Below are 20972 nucleotides of genomic sequence, written 5' to 3' on the forward strand. Positions count from 1 at the left end.
CCCTTGGTGAAGCCATGCTGGCTGTCTCGGATCACCTCCTTGTCACGTATGTGCCTTAACATGTCTTCTAGGAGGATCTGCTCCATGATCTTCCCAGGCACAGATGTGAGGCTCACCGGCCTGTAGTTCTCCGGGTCATCCTTTCTCCCTTTCTTAAAAATGGGAGTAAGGTTTCCCTTTCTCCAGTCACCAGGGACTTCACCGGACAGCCATGATTTTTCAAATATGATGGAGAGCGGCTCGGCAACCATATCAGCCATCTCTCTCAGAACCCTAGGATGGATGTCATCCGGCCCCATGGACTTCCACACATTCAGTTTCAAGAGGAGGTCTCAAACTTGTTCCACTGTTACAGTGGGACAAAATCTGCTCCTCTCACCCACACCTCGAGGTTCAGGGTCCTGGCAGACACGGGGAGCCTGACCACTAGTGAAGACCGAGGCAAAGCACTTATTGAGCACCTCAGCTTTTTCCACGTCTGAGGAAGCCAATTCTCCAGCCTCATTTACCAGAGGGGGAACACTCTCCTTGACTTGTCTTCTCTTGCCTATGTCCTGTAGAACCCTTTCTTGTTATTTTTCACATCCCTAGCCAAGTTCAGCTCTACCTGCGCCTTGGCAGGTAGCGCCTTTCAACTTGTTAACATGATTTCCCTTATAACAGGCACCAGCACCATGAGCAACATGGTTGCCAAAACGTGTTATTTGCTTTGTAGTTATATCCAGCACCATTTTGTCTTACTATTATTTAGGTCTGTATATGTTCCCTAGAACCATATGAGCACATCTGTACTAGTAACTGGTAACTCGTTGGCTGTGCAACAGCTGATTTGATAACAATATTTCATATTAAATGGTCTATAATTAAAAAAGATGGTCATGCACTAAGATAAAATCAAGCACTAAGTTTCCTCCACACTGAATTATTTACATTTACTATCCTGAATTTAATGAGGAATTTTAAGTAATTAGCTCAAATTGAAGCATTAATTTTGACTTCCCTAGTTATCTTCACAGAAAGAAATCTATTAATATCATTATTTAACCAAAGAAGTTTTAAAAGTATGTAAGGTAAAGATGAAAATCTTGCCTCTTATTTTTCTGAGAAGCAGCATTTATTTCAGTAAAATCCTCAAGGTCTTTTACTCTGAAACAACAAAAAAATACAACTGTTACTATTCCCTCCAGCTAAAAAGAGGTAAAGTGTAATAAAATAAAGAAATATATAAATTAATAATTCTTTATGTGATTAAACTAGGAGTGACTTTTTCCTCTCAATTTTTATATTTTAATTAAAATTTAATTTATTTAAACTGACTTTATATTGGTTCTGTTAACTACAGGAAATGATGACCTATGAAAAGCACTCTAACTATTGCAATAAATCCTAATTCTTTTTAGGTAGAGGAAGAGGGCAAAAGCAAAAGGTAAGTTAGCTCTTTGAAGCTGATAACTGAGTTGGACACTTTCATCCAGAATGGACTTATTGATCTTAGAACTCTGGATGTCTCCCAAAATTAAGAAGTGCTTCAAAGTCTTGGACTCTATCCTAATACATTCTCTGTAAATGAGAATTTGCAAAAAAAAAAAAAAAAGTCACATTCAACTTACAGTTTAGTTATAAACTGTATACAAATCTATATGTATGTATACATATAGGTAATATTGTCTATTATAAAATAGATGATCACATCTTGGCAACATTTATGCGCTGCTTCTTGAAGTTCTCTGTACAATTCTAGTGTTAGATGCGAAAAATGCTACACAGCTCCTACTAGCACAGTACAGCATTATATAGCTCTTCTCGCACTAGCACAGGGCAGTTCTCTTTCTGTATGCTGAAGGACTGATAATAGACTACAAGAAATTTGGCCTGAAACAAAGTGAACTGACATGCTGTTCAAAACTGTAAGTTCAAGCTGCTCTTCATGGCTCACTTCCCTCGGCTGACTGAAATGCTTTGTTACACATTGCTGGGGCAATGCTTATCATCCTTGATTCATACAATATTTTGTTCAGTGCACCTTCCCTAACTATATTAATATATTTCTGTAATACTTTTATTGAGAAGGCATGTTGGATATGTATGTATTCCACAGATGACATTTGTTCAGCTGACAGTGCACACACCAATTAATTCATCTGCATTTTTATATTCATGTTAATATCATTCTGTATAAAGAATGCTACTTGTTAATCTAAAAACATTTTAGAGATTTGCAGCATTACCTTTCCTGACATTCACGTTATTACAAACTAGTCACTGCCTTAGAAAAGCAGGGCCTGAAAAGCTTTGAAGACTTACTCCTTGTCTCTTGTGAAAGACTGTGGATTCACTTTGACGAGGTCATCAAGATCTTGACTGCTTTACAGACAAAACAAAAACCAGATCAAATCAAAATTTATATATCCAGCTACCAATTAGCCAACATGATTTACTTAAAATGAAAGTATAATTTATACATCGTTAATGAAAGTTGAAATTAAACTAATTAAATGTTCAAAGCATACATCACTTTTGTAATTCAAATATATTCATAGACTCAGCCATGTCCTTTATCTCTTTTCATAGGATTTAACCAGTGTCAACATGCTTCTGCAAAAAAATTTTTCATTTCCATGAAGAATGCATTTTCCAACGGAAAACTCCTCCACTGTAAAACTTAAAGCAACTTTACCAAGAAATTACCATCTAGTAAACTTAACTCATGACAGCAATGAATAATTGACTGAAAAAAATGAGAAAAATTTGGCTTAAGTAGGCAATTTGGGAAAGAATGATGCTCATGATAGTACGACAGTGTTCCACTACTGATAGCTTGGTAGCCAACAATGTTCTATATGAGATTTCATTCCGTACAGTTCTGCCATGAAGCAGAATCTTAGTGAAAGACAACGACAGCCCTTTCAGGTCAGGTATGTCAGCTTTGAGAATCACTACAATGAGATATTCAAGATATTCACTTCTTTAGGAATGAAATAAAAACAGATCAATATGCAAGAAGAGTTTACTGCCAATTAGCTGGAAGTCCATACCTGTTATTAACAAATAGAGTAATCTACTTATTACAGTTTTCCAAATGTTCACAGATTTCACAGTTTTCATAGTTTTTTCTCCAGGACCTAGAGTCATGAAGTTATGTAAGAATTTCATCTTTCCTTTAAGAATTAGAAAGCATATTATTTCCTCACTATTTGGAGGTGGCAATACTAAGATGGGTGGGTAAATGATGAATAAGGCCTCAGGTAATTATTTTCTTTACTGTTTTTTTTTTACATTTTTATTAAGAAAGAACATCCAGCTGTGTATGTATCTGGCTTGAGTAAAACATTATTACTCCTCCATCTCTTTATATTCTTAGAAGTGTTTAAAATATGCATCTCAAGTCTTCTATAAAGCCTACTGAAGCTTTGCATCTGCAGCTATGTCAATTATAATGTTTAAGTGCTACATAACCCTCATGTATTTATCAACTTCAGTGTTGCACATTCACTCAAAACACAGAAAGCAGTAGATTTGGGGCTCCTGCTCATTCAGTGCACACTCATGACTTTATATGCAGTTTACTCAAAAGGGTTGTCAGTAGCCTTTCTGCTAATTTCTGCTGACTGTCACAGAGTGGAACATCAGAAAGGCTGCAATAGTACCAGATCCGGGCCCTGCAGGATAGTATGCCTCTGTCTGATTTCCAAAGGAATATAGACAGCTAGGGAACTAGATTCTGATTGGCTTTTTCTAAGACTTAGCTCAGTTAAACAGATATACTTGACATTTTCACTCAAGGTATATATATAAAATATTGTATTCATTTTTTTACAATTTTCAATTTGTTTTTTTTTTTATATTTCCTGGGGATTCTTCTATTAAAATCAGATAAAAGAATTGAAGATGACTTCCTATAAAAAAATCAAACAGACAAGATGTGCTCCTACCAAAAAGCCAGAAGGCCAAAATGCTAGAACTTTTTGTATTAATACTTGAGAGAAATAATAAAATATAATAATGGTTTTGTATCAAATGCTTCTTCATGGAGTTCATAATACTCTAGAAATTGATTGTAGAACACTGCAAAATTATATCACGTACTTGCTGTTCTTTTAGAGAACGTTTTTCTGCCAACGGGGAACAAAGAAATTACCTCAAGATCAAGATTCTGCCTTACATGCCCAATCTTCCTGGATGACTCCAGATTTACTTTACTGTAAATTGCTGTGTTCACTTTGCACAGTTTTCAAACAAAAAAAATAGAATTATCTGAAATAATTCACCCTTTATGTACTGCATTTTTGTAAATCATGACAAAAGTAGATCTACAAGCTGGCAATAATTTAAGAATCATTACTTTAGAATAGAATCACAGAACTGCAGGGGTTGGAAGGGACCTTGAGCGATCACTGATTCCAGCCCCCATGCTAAAGTGGGTACCCTACAATTGATCACACAGGTAGGTGTCCAGATGGGTCCTGAATATCCATAGAAGGAATCGTCACAACTTCTCTGGGCAACCTGTTCCAGTGTTCCATCACCCTTACTGCAAAGAATTTCTTCCACATGTCTGTACAGAACCTCCTATGTTCAAGTTTTAGACTGTAACTCCTTGTCCTATCACTACACACTGAGAAGAGCCTGGCCTCATCCATTTGCCTCCCATCTCCCTTTAGATATTTATAAACATTTACTAGATCCCCTCTCAGTCTTCTTTTTCCCCAGGCTAAACAGATGCAGGTTACTCAGCCTTCCCTCATATAGGAGATGCTCCAGGACCTTTATCATCCTTGTGGCCTTCCGCTGGACTTTTTCTAGCAGATCCCTGTCTTTCTTGAACTGGGGACCCTGGAACTGGTCACGGTAGTCTAAATGTGGCCTCAGCAGGGCAGAGTAGAGGGGGAGAATCACCTCCCTTGCCCTGCTGGTGATGCTCTTTTTAATGCTTCCCAGGATACCACTGGGGTAGAAATGTGTCTACTGGTCATATTAAACCCGAATGCTGAGTTTGTTCCATTCTGTAGACTTCAAAACATCACAACTTTGCAGATGGCAGCATTTTTTACTTCTTCATACATTATTTTCAACACTTTGTGTATTAGAATGCATTGATGGACTTGTGATGGAAACTTGCTGTCCAAAGGGATTGTAACAAAAGTAATAAGTCTAGGCTGTATGCACACACCCTGACAACAAGCAGCCTGATTTACAGAAGAGTAACACTGAAGAGCCCTAGGAAGGGGATGGAAACAGTCCCAGCTGCAGCTTTCAGCACAAAAGCACATGCTGATTGACCTGTTCAGCTACAGTTTATGGCTCCTATGGAACAAAACATGTATAGAACATGACCCTCAGAGGATGCTAATTTATTGCACTGGTAAGACTTCACTGACTTTCAACTTCATGAAACAGCTGCTTGATTGGACTGCAGAAAGTAATCAGGGCTGACATCTTGCAAATTCCTTGCTTTAAGGTAGCTGGGAAGTGCAAAGGAGAAGTCACAGGAGAATATCACTTCAGGCTACCAGTTCTAGCACAGCCCTGGTTACTAGCTACTGAAGTTAAAGAATTATTACTTATAAAAGGATAAAATGTAGCATAAGGCAAACTATAGGATTTAGTGGGTCAATCAGAATTTAACTTATTAGGTATTGGGCATACTTTCAGAGTTTTTTAAAAATTTCTCTTGCCCTTAGTAAAACTACATTTACTTTTATTATAGAACAGTGGCTGTAATTGCAGTTAAAACCACATAACCCAATGTCACGTTTACTAATATTTCTGAAAGAGATGTCAAGTATTAAACTGTGGAGAAGACTAACCTATAAACTCATTTATTAAATAAGCTCTTTTAATATCAGAAAATTTCACACAGTGAAAAGCCATTGTGGAGAAGTATTTCCCATTTCAGGTATAAGTGTTATTTGAAAAACAAATCACTGTCCAAACATGGCTAAATGTAATTCATTCTTCTTAAATTTGTCAGCAGTTTTTTAGAATATAAATGACAATGGAAAACAACAGCATAAATTTTCTAGGATTACATACAGCAATTTAGACAAACTTGGAGAAACGTCTTTCAAATATGGTAGGTGGCTTGTAATGGATGCTGACATTTTTCATAGGTCATTTTGAAGGATGCCACCTCCAAACATGGTATTTCCAGAGACAGCCATTACACCACTATAAACATTCTGCCTGGGGTGAGTATTTTTAGAAATGGATGGGAAGGAAGCAGGTTAGACAGCTTGCCAGGAAGAGAATATATTGTTTGTTCATAAGTTCAAGAAGATGAAATACATTAATACAACCTCAGGACATGACTGGAATTCTTTTGGAGCACCCAGCTCAGGACAACAAATACATTTTCAGCATTAAAAAAAATACCTGGAACAGCAGTACAGAAAGTTTTGTTATCATATCTTATATAAAAGGATTTGTTTAAATTAAGTATTGACAAAATTAATAAAATCCTTAAGCTGTACATGTGCTTGTAATAATCACAGAGGTATGGACTGCATTTCTATTGATTCATTTACTTTCCATTATTAAGTAAGTAACCACATCCAGGAGAAAAAATAAAATAATTAAAAAAAAAAGTCTTTCTGCTCTTAACATCCCCTTACAGAAAAGCACTTAACACTTCGAGTCCCCACTCCAAAAGGCAGAAAAACCCATGTGCAACTGGGCCATAGTGGGCCTCACACTATAAACTTTTTAACCATGAACTTTGCTGGTGCTGTCTGTTTTCTTACCTCTAGCTCCTTGTGCAAGATAGGATTAGAGATGTGATAACTAATGAAGAGAATCCAGCAGAAAAAAGAGGCTGGCAAAGAAGTTAAGTAAAGTAGGTTTAAAAAAGAGCTGCCAAGGCAGGCTGCATGCAAAAATTATCACTTATTTAACCAGAAACTTCTCTTTTGCCATATCTTGGACCTCTGTGCTCCTCAGACACAAACTAAAAGGGAAATTATTCAGATAAAAAGCTCTCCACAAATCAGCTAATTTTCAAAAACGTGATGTATTTGACCCTGAATCAATATCAGTAAAAGTTTCTTCATTTACAGAAAAACTATTTATTTTGGCCTATTTCAATTTGCTAATGTTATCTATTGAATGTTTTTATTGATTTAATGCATAAAAGACCTACAGACATATTGAATGAGTAAACCTTGAAGGTATTGAAACTGATGTATAATGTAACCAAAAATTTTGATTTTTTTCTTTTATGCTCTGTATCACAAATTCAGAAATTGAGTTGTCTACATTTTGCTTTGACTTTCATTGTGCATTTGATTTCTAACTCAGTTCACATGAGATAAAGCTCTAATATTTTCCAGTCCTTCTGCTTTGTCAGATATGTTTATGAATCTCACTTATTTCAGTGGATAATAGTTCTGTAATTCTAGTTTGACTGGTGACAAGTCAGACCACAATCAAAAAAGAAAAAGGAAAATGAATCCTACCTATAAATTCCATAAATTCAAGAATAGCTAATAGTTTTGGTGGGTTTTTTCTTTGTTTCTTTTTTGTCTTGAAAGCATCCAGATAAAATTTCAAATGTCATAGAAAAAGGAAATATATAAACCATGCCTACAAAAGAGTTTTAGCATGTCATTGATGGATGAAAGCAATGAAAACATTTATAATGTTTGCACTTGCAAATTTGGAAGGTAACGGAGAAAACAATAATCTAAAAGTATATCTAAAAATAGATCTTAATAGAAAAAAATAGACCACATTACTGTGTCATTATGCTAAGGCCAAACTGCAGTCAATCCTTGATGCAAGTGAGAGAGTGAGAAGAGAAATCTTAAACAGACCCTGGCCTTACTCTTGAACTATGCATCCTGAGTACAAGGCAGAAAAGTATATGGAAGCAACTCCCTAGGCATTCAGTGAATGAATACTTAACCTGTAAAAGTCTTGCTGAGACCATTTCTAGGTTCAGATGTTCCCCAATTCCTGAAAGAATTCTTGTCTCATTACCTAGAATACCTCTTTGCTGATGCACAAACAGCTCATACAGTATGGAAGTCTTACAACATTGTAGGTGGTGTTTTACAGACAAGACAAAAGAATTACTACTAAAATTTCAGAAGACTTACTGATTGCTGGATATGGTGAAGCTGCCCATGAAACTTAATCAAACACTATTCTGACTGTTGGCTCCTCTGGTGAATTGCTACAGGTCATGGTGAGCCATACTAAGCAAGAAGTAAATACCTTTGATCTGGATAGCCATTGTGACAAAATTAGAAATCTGTTGATAAACATCAACCACCTTCTCTATACTCAGAATTTACTTTTCTAGATGTGATACACAACAAGTATTATCTGTTATCCTTTCTCCAGTGATATTTGTACCTGCTACAAAGCATCTGATACAGTTTTTTCCTCTAACAGAACTGAATATGTAAAGGCTATGCTGATAAATTCTGGCTAAAACATTAAGGGCATTTCTGACCTAGTAATTTCAGCACAGAAGACAGTTTAAGGTTACAAAAACAAATGGTTGCCAACTGGACCTTCCAAATGTGAACTAAGAGAGTTGGTCTAAAATATATTAAGTATGTCAGGCACCTCACTGAATAAGGCTTAACATCATGGGCATGTCTGAATTTTGATCTGCCATGAATGGCTGCTTTACTATCCTTATATCAGACTTTTTTCATGAATAAATGAGAAAGAATAAAGAAGTTCTTTGAGAAGTGAGACATCTATTCTGAGGCAGGCTGCATTTCTTTCCACACCAGTATGCTCACTAATTAGCGCCAGGAGTCCTCATTCAGACCAAGAGCTGAGGATGATGGAACAGAAGAGTTCTGCAGTCAACTATGAAAGCCAATTTAAACAGTGCCAAAACCAGCATAATGCTTAGCTTAGAGGATTTCAGAGTTAAATGCAGAGGAAGAAGCTGTTAATCAGAATGTTTTGTAGAAGGTAGACTGGGAAAGATCACTGAAGAAAGGACACCAACATATTCAGTTTTGCTTGGAGAATATGTATGACCCTGAAAATACTGTATTATCTTTTCAGTTAGGAGTAAAGGGCTTGGATCTCTGCAATGAAGCTCTGCAACAGCAAATCGTTTATATCAAAAGCAGAAAAGCTGCAAATCAGCACTTCATTCAAAGGCAAATCTCTCAGAAAGGGCAGGCAGGAGGTCCCCATCACTAGAAAGTAAATTAATGTTTTTGCCTTCTACCAAAATGCAAAAATGTATCATCAAAAATAAGTGTACTTACTTGTACTATCAAAAACAGTTTTGAAAGCTTTAAGACACTTCTCCTAACTATAAGAAATAAATTGCTGTTGTAGTCAAAGCCAGATCTGGCTGTCTGGCTGCAGTCATGACTATTACATTTTGACTGTACTTATGTGACTCCTGTTATAGTATCTTTGTTTCCAACACTTTTGGAATGACAGAGGTCTGCTGAAACATTATACAGCCTATAAAAAGTGAAAGTAAATGAATAATCTGCCACAATGATAAAGTCACACAGGACAGGAATACTTGGTGTGAGATTCATGCCTTCTTCTTTTGGTCATCTAAAAACTATTCCAATCAATGATAACTTTCCAGTGTGTTTCTAGTGGCTGTTTGAAGCTGCCTGCCTTTGTCCACAAAACAGATTTCTCTTTTCACGTAACAGGATGACATAATTGTTAAATGCCTCAAGACGTACAAAAATGTTCTTTCAGTTTTGTGCTCATTGCAGCTGTATAATAATAGAAGTTCTATCAATAAATGTTCATTTAGAAGACCTGACAGGATGGTCTTAATTCCATTGATTTGGAAAATTCCAAGGTGAAACCAATTTATTCAAAACTTATAACTCAGTAAAATATGAGAGAAAATCTGTATCTTTTTCCTTCAAAGTCACCAAATGTAGACGGACACAGGAAAATGTGTCCTTATTACATGAGATGGCTTAAGCACAAGTAATTAATGTATTGTTCTTTCATGATCTTTCAAAATGAAAACTGGTAATGTACCTCAGGTCAAAGAGGAATATCAGCAAAGAGGAGCATAATAAAATATATTTACAGAACCATTAAATTTGCAACACTCTAAGAGAGATAAGTGAATTACCCTGTACACAACAGAAAAACCTAGTACAGGCTACTGTACTTTATAGAAAATATAATGCTAAAGAGTCAGAAAAATATTCTAGCTCTTCATTTCTGTTCCATAGAAATTACCATTCTTACCCATGTACATACAAATACACTGCTAAGGTATCTTCTTCAACCTATCTGCACTGTAAATGGTATGTCAAAAAAGACAAATGTATGTAAAAGCTCCTATAATATGTGCTTCCACAGACTAATAGTCAGTCACTGTTAGCAGCCAATACCACTTCGGACGCTTCAAGAGTTGAGATGTCAATGCCATCCAGAGGGACATGGATAGGCTTGAAAAATGGACACATGCGAACCTAATGAGGTTCAACAAAGCCAAGTGCGAGGTGTTGCGCTTGGGTTGGGCTAATCCTAGATATAAGTACAGACTGGGAGAAGAACTCCTTGAGAGCAGCCCTGTGGAGAAGGAGTTGGGGGTCTTGGTGGATGAGAAGCTGGACATGAGCCAGCAGTGTGCGCTTGCAGCCCAGAAGGCCAACTATGTTCTGGGCTGTATCAACTGAGGGGTGGCCAGCAGGGAGACGGAGGGGATTGTTCCCCTCTACTCTACCCTTGTGAGGCCCAATCTGGAGCATTTGGGTCTGAAGTCCTCAGCACAAGAAAGTCGAGGTGCTTTTGGAGCAGGTCCAGAGAAGGGGCCACAAAGATGATCAGAGGGCTGGAGCACCTCTCTTATGAAGAAGTGTTGAGGAAGCTGGGCTTGTTTAGCTTGGAGAAGAGAAGGCTCCTGGGAGACTTCATTGCAATCTTCCAGTACTTGGAGAGAACTTATAAACAGGAGGAAGACTGACTTTTTGCATGGGCAGATAGTGATAGGACAAGGGGAAATGCTTTTAAAGTAAAAGAGGGGAAATTTAAGTTACATGCTATAGGAAGAAATTATTTGCTCAAAATGTTGTGAGGCACTGGCAGAGGCTGCCCAGAGAAGCTGTGGATGTTCCATCCCTGGAGACATTCATGGTTGGATGGAGACCTAGGCAGCCTGATCTTGTAGGTGGCAGCCCTGTCCATGGCAGTGGTTTGGAGCTAGATGATCTTTAAGGTCGCTTCCAATCCAAGCTATTCTATGATTCTATGAAATTTGGATTTCTGATTATTCCAGTTCTTTTGGTGGTAACGCTTTTGTTACTGTACTGGTAAATGTGTTCCTCTATCACAAATCCTGTTGGTTTCTGTATAGATCATATGCAAGAAAACAGCTTAGCTGAATGCAAGTGAACTCTCAAAGTATTTCATAGAAACATATATTTTTATTTCCCTATTATCATCAATGATGAAAAATGAACTAAAGTTGTGTTAAACACCCTTACAGGATGCTTGAAATGATTTAACAAGACTGCCCACAAGGCATGGTTCATAATGCAGTTGTCTAAACAACTGCATTTTATAGATGCTGCAATTCTGTATTAGAAAAAAAAAAGTGAAAATCTTGGTTCTCCACTGAAACAGAAACAAAATAGAGAAAGTACTTGATAAACAACGTATAAAAGACTAAAAGACCCATAGTGTAAGTCAGAAAAATATCTAGATATCTGATTTGAGGACAGCCTGTAATACTCTGAAAAAATACACAACAATTATTATATAGTGGTTATCTCTGCCTCTTATTTATTTATGCTGCCTATGGAACCTTTAGATGCCCCAAAAAACTGTGGTCTATTATAGTCTGTTAATCATATCAAATAGGTGGCGGTCCAGAGGTTAATTATGCCTCCGTGCATTCTAAATGTATTTTTGTTTTAAGACAGTACTTCTAACTCTTCTCTTTGAAAACAACACAAAAAAATTTTCCTTTAATAGAGGCAGGCTCAGGCTTTTCACTGAGCAGTGCATAGTGAAGCTATGAGAATATCTGACATCCTTTTCAGGTAAGTCCTTTCAAAAGATTTTCTTTATGTCATTAATGAGGTTTGATAGAAAACCACTTAGCATACTCTCTTTATTTTATACGGAAATTAATCCATTATGCCATTAACATCCATATCAGAATCCTTGACAAAAGACAAATAATCAATTAAGTATCACTTCAAGAAGCATGACCTGAAAATCTTTGCATTTTGAGTAAAAATACATGAAATTAAAGGATTTAAGATTACTTTTTATACCAGTCAGTGTTACTAGAAATATTCTTAATGTTACCATTGATTTTTCCTGTGTGGCGCAAGCATTTTTGATAAAAGCATAATATTGATATGTCATCTTTAAAGGAAGAAAGGCGCTTCTGCTGACAGCTGCTTAATGCATTTTTGGTTAGCATAAATTCAGCAAAAATTTGTAGCTTTGTGAAACTGACACATAAGTAGCAGATGGTTGACATCTAAATCATCAGCCAAACGTAAAGGAATTACAGCAGGAGGAAAGAGAGCAGAATTTTGCCTATGAAGATTGCAGGCTACTTATAGTTTACATACTGACACATATAGCTGTAGTTAGTGCGAGGTTACCATAGTAACTTGTAGACCAGTCAAATATTCCTCCAGCTCTCCGCCAATGGAGGGACTCGAATACAAAGCTCAAGATGGTAATGAGAGCCACCGGGGACGATGGATGTAGACTGATTGAGGCTGGGGATTAAGTAAGACTTTTACACGCCTTTAGGAGCGAAGAATGGCTGTGAATTCCCTCATTAATACAGTGGCATATTTAATTCTCTAAGATCTCCCACATTTGTTGGCAGGAAAATGTTTCACTAAAACATGGCTTTTTTTCCAAGGAATTACACTGTCACATGTTTTTTGCATGTTATCCTTAACTATTCTGTACTGATTTTACATACTGAGAGGAGCGAACAAGATTCAAAATAGTATAAACTGTGACTGCAAACCACAAAACTACACATGATGAATCAAACAAAAGTGAATTAGCTAAACAAGACTAATTTTAGTATCTGCACAATTTAGTATTTCCAGTTAAAAACTACAAATTTGAGCTACCGTAATTCTCAGGGCGTATCTAGAAATCTATTTCTAATTCATCCACTTTTTATTTGCATATTCAGGCATTTTATTCTGGTTGAATATTTTGACTCAAAATATCTCAACCCATGAGCTCTTTTTTTTCGACTGTATTTTCTTCCCCTGTTCTCTGGAGGAGGGGGAGTGAGACAGTGGTACGGTGGAGCTTAGCTGCCCATCAGCGTAAAACCACCACACAGTTCACTGGAATTTCAGTAAAAAAACATTTCTGTCTTTCTCACCAATTGTTTTCATGGTATTCTGTACACTGATACATTTCTAAGATACATTACTACATATGCCATCTAACTTACCACAAGAACAAATGCTTCTGCATGAACATACTAATTTTTCACAATACATGTTATTTTTTCCTATTTAAAATTTTAAATTTGGGACTTTTTATATACATAGCAGTGTGAAGGTACTCCTGCTCCCACAGTTTCTTGAAGCCCCAAGAAAATATACTATGCAAACCATACTACTGCAACGCATCTGCCTCTGTTTTTTTGCAGCAACTATCCATATACTACCCTTTATGACACAAGCTAGACAGACTGAAATAATTAAAAATGAAAACATCTGAAATAACTTAGCAAGTCAGTGAGGTGGGACTCAAAGTTCATACTTCTAGGACAATTGTTAGGAGTAGAGAAATGCTGCATTTATCACACACCATGTCCAAAAAAGCTATCAAATACAGAAATGAAAAAAAAAGGAGTACATAAAATGACATTTATCACATATTATAACATCATTTTGACTATGTCTGTTTCTGTTACCTTGCTTGATCATCTACATCAGTCTCTGATTTTTGAGGGGTTACTTGTTCTGATGAAAAAGCAGCACTGCAATACAAGTGGTGAAAACATACTTAATGCATAAGATATTTGGAAACAGATTATGCAGTTTATCACTTATACCAGTTATCAACGTAGATATATTTACTTATTTCTGATAGGATCAGTCAGATTGGTCAGTATTGGAACACTCTGAAATAAGAGAAGGTGGCAAATACAATTGGAAATTAGAGTACATGCTTCTGTAGACAGTCGTTCTATTAAGACAATTAAATTATGACAAATTTTGCAACTCCCTTCATCATAAGCCATGAAATTGCAGGCTGGTGAAGCAATCTTTTTCTAATTTAGGGCATGTGAAATGTACATTTCATTAGTGAACTGATTTAATAAATTGATTTTCTGAAGTTAGAGCAACCTTTGCAAACACTCAAATAAGTTTAGGGATACTCTACAACAATTAATTGTATGTCAATGCCTTCTATTACAAACCTTTGCATTTGTATAGCTTTTTCATTTATTACTTTCTCCTTCTTTACTTTGCTTACTCACTCTTTAAAACATCAATTTAGCATAAAGGAATGGTCACCTTAACTTCATATATAATCGTGGAATTAAAATTTTGGAGCAATTTTAAATATTTTTATGCAGCTACAGGTTTTTAAATTTGAATAAATATCCAATGAAGTGTTCTAAACTATATGAACATAACTATACTTCTGCAAGGATGGATGTCTTCTTCATGCAATGCTGGGACCCTGACTTTGGAGGAAACTCCCCAAATAAATCATTGCATTATAATGAATAAATATAAAATAATAATCAATGTTTGTGCGCAAGGGTTTGTTTTATTTCTAAATCTAAATAAAAATCTTGCTTCTAAAGAAGCAAGATAAACAAGACATACCTTGTTGGATGTTTTGAGTTTTCTGATGAAGGGGCCCTGTAGAAAGAGGAGAAAAAAACATTTCAGAAACCAAGAAATAAAATGCTAATATTGAAGCACTTTGCAAGCTTTTAGATCAATAATTAGCAATTAATTTTACTTTTCTTCATTCAAGAATGTACTTTTCTTTATTTCTTAATGTAGCACATAACTCATTTAACCCAAGTATTATAATGATAAAATTGTAATCATACTCTTTATATGTTACTAAGGCACTAATTCTGCACTTAATATTCTCCAGTAAATCATGGATCAGTGTTTTGTTTACAGCACACAATTCATAGCCCAGAAAACTCAATTACAGTCAATTGCTTATATTCTTAGCTTAATTTTTTCTAAATGTTCTGTAAAGTGTTATTAATCCATTTAGGACTGAGACAAAATACTATAAAAGTTCAAGTGTCATGCTTGAATACAGAAAACTAGAACTGGGTCTCAGAATCAGAAAAGGTTATCAAATTATAAACTCTATAGAAAAAAAATCCTTCATTGCTGAACTGCCTTTCTGAAGATAGCAAAGATAGCAGAACATGGGCCATTCTCGTATTTGAAGAAAAGACAATGCTTTGCTCCAGCTGACCTAAGACTGATAGCGACCTTTTAAAACTGTGATTATTAGCATCTACACAACATACTTTATTTTCTGAAAGTCATAAGCAAATAAAAGGCTCTTCTTTGGCTACTATTAGTTACAGTGATTTTCACGATTTCACATAGCTTACCCATCCTCAAAGCACTTTTCAAAGATAAACAAATTAATCATTTAATGCCTAGCACTGTTTAACCAAGTACGCTTGAGAACATTGCAAGATGATTCAAGAATGGCAAGAGTTCATCAAAGCTCCATCAAGAATAGGCCTGTATTTCAGTTATCTCTGTTTGATGATAGTAGAGGAGTAATTGGATAATCAGTGCTGAGAAGGATATACAAATCTCAGTATTTTACTGGAAGCTGGGCAGGTGTCATATAAAGATGTACTCCTTGCTTTCAAAATTACCATTATCATAGTGAGATACTGAAATTAAGTCAGATAAATTCATTGTAGCTGACATATTAAAATATCTATTAAGCACTGGGTTTGCACTGGTTGATGAGTGACCCATGCCATTTTAGCCCTGTAGGCTTACATGTGAAATCAGCTCTATCCCAAAATTACAAAAGGAAATAACTAATGATCATCAGTACTTACTGTTTGAATTCCACTGTTTCTGTTGTGGTCTTATTACTTGAAACTGGGGGAGGCATCCAAGATTGTCTGTCAGTGTTAACAAACAAATGCTTGAGTATTAGTATATGTTATAGGACTGAACTGCAGCTTGAGTCTGTTTCTCTTCTAATGAATATTAGAATCTCAGACACGGTGTAGAAATGTCTGTAATTATTCTTAAATTACTAATATTTTGAAAAAATAAAAATAATAACTCAAGAAACATTTTCGGGCTTGTACTAAAGGTCTTATAAGTATTATAAGCTCCTTCAGCTGTCATTTTTTTTCTTTTCCTCAAACTTATTGCTCAAGTGGTTGTTTGCAAGGCAAAAGCAATTGTACCATAAACAGTGCAATTCAGACCTTCCATATCTTGAAAGGACCTGAAGAGAACTACTAGGCTGAAAACACCATAAATCTCCACTGAACACACAGTAATTTCTACTTTTGTAATACTACTGATTATATTGTTTGCACATGGAATATGGAAAAGAAAATTACGGACAGAATTTATGAATGGAAAGAATACATAAAGCAGGACTTCATAGCCTTGGAGGCACAAGTGAAAGGGATGAGGATCCAAGTGACAGTCTCCTTTACATTGCCAGTCAGAGATATGGAAGCAGACAGAAGCGGACAAATGGAGATTAATACTTGGCTACATGTCGTTGCTAAGTCTTTGGTTTTTCTAATCACAGAATATATTTCAATGAAAACAGATTACTGGTGAAATATGGGATCCACCTCTCTAGGAAAGGAAGGAAAATCTTCACTGGCAGGTTGGCTGACACAGTGAATTGTGCTTTAAACTAACAAAGCTAACAAAGCTATGACACTTTGTATACTTGCAAGCTACAGGGTGGAAGAATGCCCCTCAGCCCTCCAAAACGAATGCATCAGAAACATTTGACAGTTGAAACTCCAATTGAACTGCTCATATTAATATACGTAGCATGAATAACAGGAGGGGCTCATACAACGTGTCCAGCTAGAAAGCTGTGGTCTGAATGCTGTCACTGAAACATGGTGGGATGAATAACATGATTGGAGTGCTCCAATCAGTGGCTGAAAGCTGTTCAGAAGGGAAGGCTGCCCTCTATGCAAAATGATGAGTGAGACAGGGGACCTGACTACAACTGATATGGATAGGACTGAGGTATTCAATATTTTTGTCTCAGTCTTCACCAGCATTTTTTCTTTCTATGCCTCCCAGTTCACTCAATCTCAAGGCAAGGATTGGAGGAATTAAGTTTTACCCACCATAGGAGAAGATCAGGTTTGAGACCATTTGAGGAGCTTGAAAGTGCACAAGTTCATGAGACCTGATGAAATACATCCCAAGGTCCCAAGAGAGCTGGTGGCATTTGACACTCTCTCTCCCAGTATTCCTCTGGAGAAGCTGGCAGCCCATGGCTTGGACAGGTACACTCCTTGCTGGGTTAAAATCTGTCTGAATGGCTGGGCCCAGAGGGTGGTGGTGAACAGAGTTAAACCCAGCTGGTGACCAGTCATGAGTGGTGCTCCTCAGTGGTCAGTATTGGGGCTGGCCCTGTTTAATATCTTTATTGATGATTTGGATGAGGGAATTGAGCATACCCTCAGTAAGTTTGCAAATGACACCAGCTTGGGAGGAAGTGTTGATCTGACTTAGGGTTGGAAGGCCCTTCAGAGGGACCTGGACAGGCTGGATAGCTGGGCTGAGGCCAGTGGGATGAAGTTCAACAAGACCAAGGGTTGAGTCCTGCACTTTGGTCACAACAACTCCACACAATGCTACAGGCCTGGAGCAGAGTGTCTGGAAAGCTGCACAGAAGAAAAGGGTATGGGGGTGTTGGTCAACACTCAGATGAACATGAGCCAGCAGTATGCCCGGGTGGCCAAGAAGGCCAATGGCATCCTGGCTTATATAAAAAATAGTGTGGTCAGCAGGAGCACAGAAGTGATCGTCCCCCTGTCCTCAGCTCTGGTGAGGCCACACCTGGAGTACTGTATTCAGTTTTGGGCCCCTCACCACAAGAAAGACATTGAGGCCCTGGAGCATGTCCAGAGAAGGGCAGTGAAGCTAGTGAGAGGTCTGGAGCACAAGCCTTATGAGGAGCAGATGAGTCACTAAGTCACTACCCATCATACGTGGAAAGTCACAGCACCCAAGTGAATTTCCCAGTACAAAAAGGGAAAAACATCTTTGTCTCTTAAGAGAGCCAAAAACCAATGTTTTTGATGGGTATACTTTTAACTGGATAATGAATTGGCTGAATGGCCACATCTGAAGTGTTGTGATCAATGTCTCAACATCCAGGTGAAGATCTGTGATCAGTGGTGTCCCTTGATGGTTCATACTAGCACTAGAACCATTTAGTATCTTCACTGGTGACATGGACAGTTGGATTGTGCACACTCAGCAAGTTTAAGGATGACAACAAGGTGAATGGTGCAGCTGACACTTTAGAGGGAAGGAATGCCATCCACAGGGACCTTGCGAAGCTTAAGAGGTCAGCCCATGTGAACTTCAGAAAGCTCAGTAAGGTCAACTGCAAGCTCCTGAACCTGGGTCAGCATAATCCTAAACTTCAGTACAGACTGGACGATTAATGGATTGAGAGCAGGCTTGTGGAGAAGGACTTGTGGGTACAGGTGGATGAAAAACTCAACATGACTCAACTATATGTGCTAGTAGCCCAGAAAGCCAATCATATCCTGGGCTGCATCAAAACTAGTGTGGCCAGCAGGTTCAGGAAAGTGATTGTCCCCCCTCTACTCTGTCTTTGTGTGATCCTAACTGGAGTACTGTCTTGACCTCTGAGGCCCATAGCATAGGAGAAATGCCAGAGCAGATCAAGAAGAGGGCTATCGAACGATCAGAAGATTGGAGCACATCTCCTATGAAGAGAGGCTGAGAGAACTGGGATTGTTCACCCTAAAAAAGGACCCAGGGAGACATTATTTCAGCCTTCCAGTATTTAAAATGTGCCTACAAGAAAGATGAGGAGAGATTCATTATTGAGGCGCATAGCGATAGGACAAGGGGTAAATGGTTTTAAACTAAAAGAGAGTAGACAGATTAGATAATAGGAAGAAGTTTTTCACTATGAAGAGTGTTCAAGGCCAGGCTGGAAGAGACTTTGAGCAACCTGATCTAGCGGAAGGTGTCCCTGCCCATGGCAGGAAGTTTGGAAATAGATGAGTGTTAAAGGTCCCTTCCAACCCAAACAGTTCTATGACTGAATCACAGAAATACAGCTTTCCTAAGCAGTACGTTTTGAATTGAAAAAATGTCGTTCTTTGTTCTACACCCTGTTTTTTCTCTTTTTCAGACAATATTATTTGAAATCTAAATTTTTAAAGCTAGCTCTGTAACATTCCAAAACCCTTTATGTAGTTTATATATAATGAAACAGCATAGGGTCAAGTTTGGCATCAGAGATTTCAGCTGGTCGCAATTAGAGTAAGCTATAATGCTTTGAATTTATACACTGAAAAGGCATAGTTTTGCTGAGTTAGGGGCTGCAGTGAAGAATCAGCATCTATTGTTGTGTCCACAGATCTCAAATTGACAATACAGACAATCTTGCAACACAGTACTCTCAGGGAAAAGAACAGAGAATTCTTCTTGAAGTTGGAGTTTGTTAGAGGAGAAAGTTGGTAGTGTTTTTTGATACAGTTATTAACTGAGGTTTAATACAGCGCCATATATCCTCTGGCAACCAAACAATGGTGGCAACGAATACCTTTTTTTCTTGATTGGAGAAGTGGCAGGAGTGTTTGCAGAGGACGCATTAGGAGTCCAAGATTGTCTGTTAAGGAAATATACTTAATTCATTCATATATTCATTCATCTTCAATAAGTGCATCATTTTAAATGAGATAACAAGGATAAGAAATGACATTTCCCTTATTGGAAAGATACAACTGTACAGAGTAAATTGTCCAATTATGTTCACATATGTCAAATGAAATTTTGGAAATACCTCAAATGATAGCAGATTTAGGATACCTTAAGGAGTTCTGTTGCTTAAAGAATAAGTGTCTTCACTTGATATCCAAATTAATTTCTGACTTCTGAAAATCTGGACTTCTGTACCAACACTTTCCTCTCCAACTGCTAAAATATCTCCATTTTTCATATTTTACATTTTATGTTTTTTTATGTAGCTGTCAAAGCTGCTCTATTTTACTATATGCCTGTAAAGGAAGCTGATATCCCTCATGTTCCTAACTACATAAATTCCAAGTCAGAGATTTTTCTCATAAATGTTATCAAAAATTACTGTCTGTCCTCTTCAATCCTTAATGTAATTAGAATAACTAAAGAATGGAGTTTTAAAAATCATTTCATTTCATTGCTGTCTGGCAGGAAAAAGTGTTACCACTGAAGTCTCACTTAAGTCCTACTTCAGAATTCATGGTAGATCTATTAAAAATTATCACCAAACCCTATAACTTAAAATTCAATTTATATGATATTTCACATGTCAGCATCACAATGGTCTACAACATTATGAGATAAAATTATAATTTAAAATAATGACCTCACTTGATGTTGAAATGGCTTTATTTTGCTCTTCAGAGTGAAATCTTGGCACTTTGTATGATGACATTTAATCTCTGTGCTCAGTCTTCACTAGCCACTGTATTCAGTGCAATTTATTGTTGATAGAACTCTACAGGCACTGATGAAGGCACACATCAATATATTTGTTTGTTTACATTTATAAGGATGGCAACTGAGCTCTTCTGACTTCCGATTTTTAAATAAAAATTTCAATTAATAGAGCTGTGCATTCCTTAGAAATTAAATTTTCAGTGTTCATTGATCATGTTATATGTATCCTATGGACACTTCTGAATCATAACAGATTTTTTTAATATTATGCCACAGATTTTCTACTATCTAAACAAAAAATTGTCTTCAACTTGTTTGTAACAAAAACAA

The 20972-nt window shown here is 36.9% G+C and overlaps 1 protein-coding gene across 4 annotated transcripts in view; it reads right to left on the minus strand.

The window, feature by feature from the left end:
• SCEL (sciellin) overlaps positions 1 to 20972 on the minus strand; it is a 50510-nt gene that overhangs the window by 11942 nt on the left and 17596 nt on the right. For 2 of the 4 annotated variants that reach the window (XM_021416987.1, XM_021416974.1), the window contains exons 7-12: positions 19768 to 19833; positions 16022 to 16087; positions 14793 to 14828; positions 13868 to 13933; positions 2305 to 2364; positions 1090 to 1146 (exon numbers count right to left, since the gene is read on the minus strand). In XM_021416987.1, coding sequence (XP_021272662.1) covers positions 1090 to 1146; positions 2305 to 2364; positions 13868 to 13933; positions 14793 to 14828; positions 16022 to 16087; positions 19768 to 19833 — 351 coding nt within the window. The remainder of the gene's footprint in view (positions 1 to 1089; positions 1147 to 2304; positions 2365 to 13867; positions 13934 to 14792; positions 14829 to 16021; positions 16088 to 19767; positions 19834 to 20972) is intronic. The other 2 variants (XM_021416981.1, XM_021416994.1) reach the window with 2 other exon arrangements.

This window comes from Numida meleagris, chromosome 1 (genome assembly GCF_002078875.1).
Source record: "Numida meleagris isolate 19003 breed g44 Domestic line chromosome 1, NumMel1.0, whole genome shotgun sequence".
Taxonomy (NCBI): Eukaryota; Metazoa; Chordata; class Aves; order Galliformes; family Numididae; genus Numida; species Numida meleagris.